The sequence below is a fragment of the Hyperolius riggenbachi genome, chromosome 2 (assembly GCF_040937935.1).
Source record: "Hyperolius riggenbachi isolate aHypRig1 chromosome 2, aHypRig1.pri, whole genome shotgun sequence".
Classification (NCBI taxonomy): domain Eukaryota; kingdom Metazoa; phylum Chordata; class Amphibia; order Anura; family Hyperoliidae; genus Hyperolius; species Hyperolius riggenbachi.
The window spans coordinates 81,635,746-81,645,233 of NC_090647.1; the positions used below are offsets into that span (position 1 = coordinate 81,635,746).

General features: G+C 41.8%; 1 protein-coding gene across 4 annotated transcripts in view; it reads left to right on the forward strand.

The window, feature by feature from the left end:
* The window catches only part of NUP58 (nucleoporin 58), a 114,384-nt gene extending 105,486 nt beyond the window's left edge, over positions 1 to 8,898 (forward strand). For 3 of the 4 annotated variants that reach the window (XM_068266970.1, XM_068266973.1, XM_068266972.1), the window contains one exon: positions 6,647 to 6,886. In XM_068266970.1, coding sequence (XP_068123071.1) covers positions 6,647 to 6,816 — 170 coding nt within the window. In that variant the 3' untranslated portion in view covers positions 6,817 to 6,886. Of the gene's footprint in view, positions 1 to 6,646; positions 6,887 to 8,778 lie in introns of those variants that run through there. The other variant, XM_068266971.1, reaches the window with a different exon arrangement.
* Positions 8,899 to 9,488: the final 590 nt, after the last annotated feature.

Below are 9,488 nucleotides of genomic sequence, written 5' to 3' on the forward strand. Positions count from 1 at the left end.
AATAGAAAGTGGAGCGCCCATATCTGAACACTCCCATAGGAAATCATTGCATAAGCGCTTTTAGAACGATTTCCAAAATCACCAGCGCTTTAAAAAAAATCCGTAAACTCTTAGTATGAACAAGCCCAAACGTTAGCGTTTCAGCGGGTGATTTTCCCGCAATTTAACGCAGAAAAATCACTGGACAAAGTAGAGTTTTGGGAGTGATCACGATTAGCGGTTCTATACATGCTAATCGCGATAGCTCCAGAAACGCTGCAGATAGCACGTTTGATTATCGCTAATCGCAAAACGCCTATGATCGCCGCAGTAAGAACACTGCCATAGGGTACAATTGGACTAGCGGTTTGCGGTTAACTCCTGCTGTAATCTGATCAAAATAGTGATGCAAGGCAAATTTCTACTTCCTAATCGGTTTCTGATCATTTGCAAGTCCTTTGCCAGATCAGGTACCCATTGGATGATACATGGACATCTTTGGTTTAGGTGTACTTATTACAAAGCAGGTTTTTTTTATTTATTTATTTTAGCATATCTCAGTAGTGGGAAGCCTCTGGATGGTCTAGAGACTTCGTAGAACTTCTTCCAGCCCACCATTCCTGCCATGGATCCCTCTAAACTTATTAGACGAGGGCATCCAGACTGAACATGCATGAGGAAGGTTCACGCGAAGCCGCTTATGATTGCCATTTTCCCTCCATGCACAAGCATTTAGTTCTACTGGGCATGTGCAGACCTTACTTGCACATGCCCGCTCAGGATGCACATATCAAAGGCCGGGAGCGCGTCTGATCTTATTGGAGGGGCGAATACGTTTAGAGGCACTCTACATTGGAAAGGTGAGTTGTAAGAGGATCCGAGAAGCCTCTGATCCAGCCATAGGCTTCACACTACCGAGATGGCAAACTCTTCTGTTTCTTAAAGGAATACTGTAGGTGGGTCGGAGGAAAATTAGTTGAACTTACCTGGGGCTTCTAATGGTCCCCCGCAGACATCCTGTGCCCGCGCAGCCACTCACCGATGCTCTGGCTCCGCCTCCGGTTCACTTCTGGTATTTCCGGCTTTAAAATCTGAAAACCACTGCGCCTGCATTGCCGTGTCCTCGCTCCTGCTGATGTCACCAGGAGCATACTGTGCAGGCACAGATCATACTGGGCCTGCACAGTACGCTCCTGGTGACATCAGCGGGAACGGGGATATCGCAATGCAGGCGCAGTGGTTTCCTGTATGTAAAGTTGTATATTTCCACTGCAGAGAGCAGTAGACGTTTGCTTATCTCTGGTCATTGGCAAAGGCAAGAATCTCTCCATGCCTGTGTCTTCACTCTAACCCCCTCCTTCTCTGCTGAAGTGACTCAGCTGTTGCCAGGGTAATGTGTCTATTCAAAAGAGGGAGGGGGCAGAGTGAAGACACCTGCAGAGAGCTTCAGCTGGCAATGATATCCTTTGCGGATGGCCAGAGATAAGCAGTTTATACTGCTCTCTGCAGTGAAAATAAACAATTTTACAGACTGGGGATGCTTGGGAATTCTTTCAAATGTTTTATGTAACGAAGAGCAGTTACTGAAATTTTAGTTTGGGGAGTATAAACCCACTTTCAACTTTTTTCTGAGTTTTCCATTATTTTCCTTAGCTTATCTCTGTAATTACATTTCAACACCTAGTAAACATAAAGGGAAGTAATACTGAAGTGAGTTCATATCCTCTTATTTAAGCACTCTTTATGCTTGCTGTGCTCTTAAAGGGGTTCTGTGGATGGGTTTTAAAAACAAAATCTGACACTTACCTGGGGCTTCTACCAGCCCCCTGCAGCTGTCATGTCCCCCGCCGTCCTCCTATGATCCTCCATTCTCTGCCGCCCACGGTCCAATTATTCGTCTAACTAGACCAGTGATGGCCAACCTTGGCACTACAGCTATGACAAAACTACAAATCCCATCATGTCTCTGCCTCCCCGAGTTATGCTTAGAGTATTGCAATGCCTCATGGGATTTGTAGTTCCACCACAGCTGGAGTGCCAAGGTTGGCCATCCCTGAACTAGACTAATACAACTGCGCCGCACACGTCCTTGCTCCGGCTCGCATCTCCAGGCGCTTACTATGCAGGCACAGTACGAGAAGACTTAGTACCGCGCCTGTGCAGTAAGCTCCCGGAGACGGGAGCGAGGACGTGCGCGGCCATGGTGGCGCAGTTGTATTCGTCTAGTTAGACTAATAAATGGACCGTGACCGGCGGCAGGGAACAGAGGATCGTAGAGGACAGCTGCAGGGGGCCGGTAGAAGCCCCAGGTAAGTGTCTGTTTTTGTTTTTAAAACCCATCCACAGAACCCCTTTAAAGGCTATTCAAGATAAGGTGTGAAAAAGATTAGACATTAAGTTAAAAGAATGGTTCCCAGAGCTGATGGCAGACCCCATGCTTTCCTATGGAATAAACTGTCCCGTTCACATATATCAGTCTCCTCTAGGTTCGCGTTAATCCATTGCATGTCCACATTCCACAGATCTAACCTCCACCTTTTTGTACAGCAGACAGGTTGCCATTGGATTATACACATCCCCTGTCCTGTGCAGCAGACACTGACACTGATTGCTTGGGTGGACAGTGTATCCTTCTTATTTAGTTATACTACCATTCTGGCACAGTGTGGCCCCAATACCTCAGAGCCACAGTGTGTCCCACTGCTACTTACCCACACAGTATAGTTTACTATAACTATATTAACAATGAAGTCAGCAACTGCTCAACTCTGGCCATTGTGTTGTCATTCTGCTCCTTGACAACTAAATAAGAACTATGTCAGCTCTGATGTCCTTGGTAATTAACTGCATTGGGACAACAAGCTGCAGAGGAGTTCAGTGTATGCAGAGCTGGGGACAAGTTCGATAGCAACAGAACAAAAGCGAAGTACACTACAGCTTACCTGCATTGCAGTGTGTATGAAGTATGCCTAACTGGAAGCAGGATTTTAAAATGCTACAGTATTCGTGATATCTTTGTTTGGGTCCAGAATCCCTAAACCAAGTATATTACATTGTTGATCAAAGGCCATAACTGCCTATATGGTCTGATGTAAATAATTTTGACTTGTACTCAGATTTCATGCAACCTGTATACGACATGAAATCAGAATTGACAGGAAGTTATCTTGCTACAGTTTCAAACTGCATATCATTTACTTGAAATTTAGAATCAAAATGATTTGCTTATCATTGACCATCTCTGTTTATAGAACACACAGGCATATCTATCAAAAATTGTGCAAGAAACACTTAAAGCAAAGCTGGTAGAAAAAATGGAGAAAATATACAGATAAAGAATTCTGATTGGTTGCTCCAAGATGCATTTCCACTTCTGCACCAGTTATGCTCCTTGCACTGGTCTTGATATATATTTTTTTCCCAGGTCTCCAGGCTCTTGAATGTGTCATGTTTTTGAGAAAATGAGAATATGCTACAGGGTTTATTTTATATTTTACATATTAAAGAACCACTATTGTGAAAATTAGTAAATTTTTTTAAATACACATGAATTCGTTGTAATTTTGTCCCCTGAGTAAAATGCAGTAGGCAATAGAAATTTGACAGATTTTGGACTGTTCAAAGTCATGGGGGTCCTCAGGAATTCTTTTTATTTTTAAGAGCACTCCCTGGATAGCAGTGGCACATTCCAATTGCCAAATAATGTGCACAAGAGGAGACTGGCTTTCTAGCCTTCCAGACAGTGCTTTTGAATAGAATAAAGTGTACTGAAAATCCCCCTTGGGGAGAGGGGCTAGTCCAAAATCTGTCATATCTGATGCATTTTTGCTAGGTACTGTAAATGCTACATAGGAGGGAAAAATGTATAGTGCATTTACTCTGGGACTAATGTACTATTCATACACGTATTTTAAAATTTACAAATTTTTGCTTTTTTTTTTTTTTTTTAGGGAGATTGGAAACTACAAGAAATTTAGTTTTTGTCTTGGCACAACCCAACCAGCTTGTCTTGATTTCAGACATGTACTCCTCCTGGCTTTTGAGTGTTCTTTTGATATGAGATGAATAATGTATGCCACTGGGACCTTTCATTGATCATCTAGTGCACACTCATGAGCTTGGACACTGAGTAAAGGCTCATACACACATCAGACCATAGTCTTTGGAAAATGAAAGATCACAGACCAATTTTACCCCCTTCCATGTAGTATGAGAGCTATACTCTACACAGTCTTTTCTATGGAGCTGCGCTCCCCATCAGACAGAAATCTTTGCAAGATGCTGCACACAAAGATGCTGCACACAAAGATGCTGTACACATTCAACAGATCAGTATCTGCAAAAGATCTGTTCCTGCAAAAGATCCGTCCCTGCAAAATGCATTCATAGTCTATGATATCTGCAGATCCTCATACACACCTTGTTTAACAGACATTCATCTGCAGATCAGATCCACCAGGATGGATTTTCAGATCTGCGGATGATTGTCTGATCTGCAGATGAATGTCAGTTAAACAAGGTGTGTATGATGATCTGCAGATGTCATAGACTATGAATGCAATTTGCAGGAACGGATCTTTGTCAGGAACAGATCTTTTGCAGATACTGATCTTTTGTGTCTGTACAGCATCTTGCAAAGATTTTTTTCTGATGGGGAGTTCAGCTCCATAGAAAAGACTGAAGGTATGGCTCTCATACTACATGGAAGGGGGTAAAATTGGTCTGTGATCTTTCATTTTCAAAAGACTATAGTCTGATGTGTGTATGTGGCCTTAGGATGGGCTCAGACACCAGACAGGACGGTAGTTCTCATACCTCCAGTAAGGGCTCTCTAATTCATAGCATTCTTTCAGGCAAGATTAGTGAACCTAACCAACAAGGGAAATCTAAAGGTGCATACACACTTCTAATTTTAATTGTCCAATCAATGACCAATTTTACCACCTGCATGTAGTATGAGAGCTTACCTGCACAATTTTTTTTCAGAGTATTCACATTCTGTTTGCCCACATACTATATGGATGTGGTAAAATTGGCCCATGATTGGCAATTTTAAAATGGATGTGTACAAGGCTTAAATCTTTCCTAAGTAACTCAACCTAGTTACTGAAAGTTGCTGATATTTAGAAGGAATATTTAAATTGAACTTTAAAAAAACAAAACAAAAAAAAACTGAGATGAATAATTTTTATTTACGGTAGATAAATAACCCCCATCAAGGCTTTCCTGGAGTCCCACATACTTATTTTGTTTTATGGATTACAATCTAGGTTTGAAGATTTAACGCTCTGGTGCCTGCGTAGATTGGTTATTGAACTTTACTAGTTCCTTCTTGTCAGGAATGATTGCAAATGCTCAGTCAGATGTCAATATTGTTGAGCTGATGCAAATTTAAAGGAGAACTGTAGTGAGAGGTATATGGAGGTTGCCATATTGATCTCCTTTTAAGCAATGCCAGTTACCTGGCAGCCCTGCTGAGCTATTTGGCTGCAGAATCACCCCAGAAACAAGCATGCAGCTAATCTTGTCAGATCTGACAAAAATGTCAAACGCCTGATCTGCTGCATGCTTGTTCAGGGGCTATGGATAATAGTATTAGAGGCAGAGGATCAACAGGGCTGCCAGGCAACTGGTATTGCTTAAAAGGAAATCAATATGGCAGCCTCCATATACCTCTCACTACAGTTCTCCTTTAATGTGACGTCTTGGCAAATGTAGGCAGCTTTAATTTGAATGATGAACCTCATTAGCTCCTGCCTTTTGGTTGGTCCAATCCCAAGATGAAGTAACCTAAAATTTGCCTCAACCTGAAATTACCATCCATCCCATTAACAATCTTTAATAGCCACACAGTTGTATGACCGCTAATTAGTTATCAGGGATGACTGTGCTGCAGTAGGTTCACTGTCGACAAACTGTGATTTATAGCCCTGGTTATTAACCCTTACGGGGGGGGGGGGGGAAGAATTAAGGAATGCATGCGTGTTCTAAGTAGTGATGGTCATGTGATCTTTTTGGTCAGATGATACATATGTAAGTCTCTGATTTGCTAGTGATGATCATGTGTTAAAGCAGGATGTGAGCTAAGAAAAATCAGAGCTTTACAAATGTCAGCTGATCAAACAAAATCTCATGTTCTCCTAGACATGACCATCACTAGTTCTAAGTAGGATTGGTACTGTACTGTATATACATGTTTATCTCCTCATGCTACATGCCGCTTCAGGCGCACTTTTAAGTTTCCTCAAAAGGCTGATCAGACCGCTTATCTTTAAATACTGGAAATCTGTCGTGCATGTCCCATTTCCCCACAGTGTTGTCAGGCACTTGGCAGGGCCACACAGCAACACGCGTGTCTACGCCTACCACAAAGAGACTTTTTTTTAAGGACAAGATGGATCAGTAGATTTATGAACAGCCGTTTCCTGGGCAATTCAGCCTAGGGTGAAACTACATTTTTTTAAGTGAGGGGTTCACTTTAAATAACATCTTTGCTGCTTTTTGTGATGTTTTGTCACTTTGTGAGATTTACACCAGTTAATGTAACCGTTCCACAGCGCAACTATGTGGAGGTGAATGTATAATGTCTTGGCTAGGATAGAGTTATTTAAATGGAAACCCATTCTCACTTAAATTAATGGTTTCAAATTTATTTTATCCCCTTAAGGATTTGGCACTTCATCTACATCTGGATTTAACTTCAGCACCCCCGGCATCAATGCATCAGCTGGCTTAACCTTCGGAGTCTCTAACCCCTCATCTACCAATTTTGGGACCGGATCACAGCTGCTACAGCTTAAGAAGCCCCCAGCTGGAAACAAGAGAGGGAAAAGATAGGCATTTTAGCCAGAGAGGGAGAGAAAGAGAGAAAATCTAGTTAGTACATTTAAAGATCTATTTTTCTAAACCAGTGCTCTAATTGTTCCCTCAGAGATTTATAAAGTTTTTTGATATTTTTTTTTTCTTCTTCTTCAATATTTTCATGTCCAAAAGCCACTGAAGTGTTTGTAGCCAGTATGATCGAGTCTCCTCTGTGCGGTTGTCATGGCAACTGCACACTGAACCGCACATCAAGCTCTCACAACTGTCTCCTCAATAGTTTCTCGGCTATTATTGCACATACTGTATGCATTTTAAGTGGTTTCCACATTGAGTGTTACCAATGATGTATTGGATAATTCTGTGGTTTTTGTTTTTAGGTTCTGTTCATACTTGTTTTCAGTGTTTAAATATTTTCTGGATACATTTAGCTATGGCTAGTTAAGGTTTTGTCAGTATAGCCCACGTTGTGACTGTCAGCTGAGCATTGACCCATTCGGTAACCCTGTAGTGGGCCACAGTCTCTATAGCCAGCTACAGTGCCGATAACTCTGTAAATGTCATAAAGGCCCAAAAAAAGTCAAAACTTTTTGTTCAGGTTTGGATACGGCAGGGAAAGGTTATAAAGGAAGTATATTATGGGTATGTTGGAAGGGGATTTTCACTTCCTTCGTGTTCCCCTCACAGGTGGCACAATGTACAGGAAATGAGGAGGCAATCTCAGTAGGAATGTAGAACAAAAAAAAAATTCTACTGTGAGGAAGGATTAGAATGTATATGTTTTTTAAGGCTTTCTGTGCTCCTACTAGAGGGTCGCGCTAGCAGGTGTCACAGAAAACAGGAGATCTCTCCAATGGAGACCTAGACGAGAAAGAATTTGTTTCCCAAATGCTATGCAAAACTAAACAGAAAAATGCCAGAAGTTAGAATTTATAGTGTTAACGAACTTGTACTTAAATGCAGGATTACATTTTTTTTTTTTTTTTTTAATGGTGTTCTGATAAATAATGCAGTACACTTGCATTATCAACCTTAGTTTCAACTACTTTTTTGCAGGGGGACAGAGGAGGACACTGGGGGGGGGGGGGAGAGGATTTGAGATATGAATCGGGATCTGGATGTATGATGGGATTTTATGCTGCATGCCGTCCATTTTTTTTTTTTATTTTTTTTTTCCCCCACACACAAATTCAGATTCAGCCTATTGACTTCAATAGGCTAAAAATTCACATCTGAAATTCGTGTGTTGGGAATTGCAGCAGTGGAAACGTAGCCTGAGGCCTGGAACCCACTGAAATCCGCAAACGCAAAACGCAACCGCTAGCGGTTTGCCTGAGCGGTTTGCAAGCGGATTCATGCGAGTTTTCGGTCGCGTTTTGCAACAGTGTATTTTTTTCCTCAGCGGTTGTGTAGCGTTTTGCGTTTCGTGTTTTTATCCTGATTGGTCCTGTGAATTATTTTTAATTTTGTTAGTGTGCTGAACCGCAAAACGCTAGCAAAACCGCTCAGTTTAGGTTTTGCTGAGCGTTTCTGCTAGCGTTTCAATACTTTACATTGAAGCTCCCAAAATGCTGCAGGTCCTGCGTTTGCGTTTCTGGGAAACGCAAACGTTCCTGTGGAAGTTGCCCCATCCATTAACATCAGCTGAGCGTTTTGGCAAAACGCTAGCGTATCGCAGCGCTGCCAAAATGCTCAAAAAACGCTCTTGTGGGTTCCAGCCCTGAGGGTCCTTTTACAATTAATCAGTGGCTCTCCGTTATAACTGAAAGGACAACTGATTTTCAAAGTAATACCCATGTTTCCCAATGGCTCAGTTCCCACTATACGCGGTTTAACTTAAAGCTTTTTCACAATGCACTGCTATAGAGAAAGAAATGCCTACCAACACATTTAAGTGTAAAAGGACCCTTAAATAACAGTCTCTACCCAAAGAGTTCTCTGTCTTTAGTGTAGTATAGACAGCATTCTTTCTCCAATCAGGTGATCACTGCTCTTTGGGCCCCCATTCGTATAGGTCCTCCTGTGACTGTTGTGAATCAGTTGTACAGGTGAGTTATAAGGGTTACTTGTACAAGTCAGTTTACATACTTTTCTTCTTGAACAATTGATGAAATGGCAGAAGATGCATTTTTATTTTTATTTTATTTTACCATAGGCTATTTTGTGGGCCCCGATTGGAAAACATCCTGAACCTGCTGTTTATGGTAGCTCGTCTATTCACCTCTATCTGTCAGAAGGGAAAGGGCAGCTGCTAATAATTACAAGTTGATGCAAATAGTATGAAGTTTGGAAATGAACCAGTCAAATACAGTTGGTCCATCAACTTAGAATTATTAGTGTCTCACTGACCTTCCCTACTGTGGGGCCACTCTAGGGAGGGGGCAAGAGATGTTCTTGTTGGGACTGTCTGCCTGTTACCAGCACCAACCCTGGCTATAGTTTCCCTGGATACACGAATCAGCTGGATAGACCCATGCTGTCACTTCTATCCTCTGAATAAAGGTAGTCGACAAGTGGCTGATCATTTTGAGCTGGTGCAAATGTTGTTAGTTTTTAGGTAAATGTATGCAGTTTGGAATCAATGGAATGCAGTAGCTGGTGATTTTTGTTTAGACAAACAATTCCTAGCTGCATTCATTTGCACCAATTCCCATGTATTAGTGCCTCCTCTTGTACTTCTGAGTACTGCA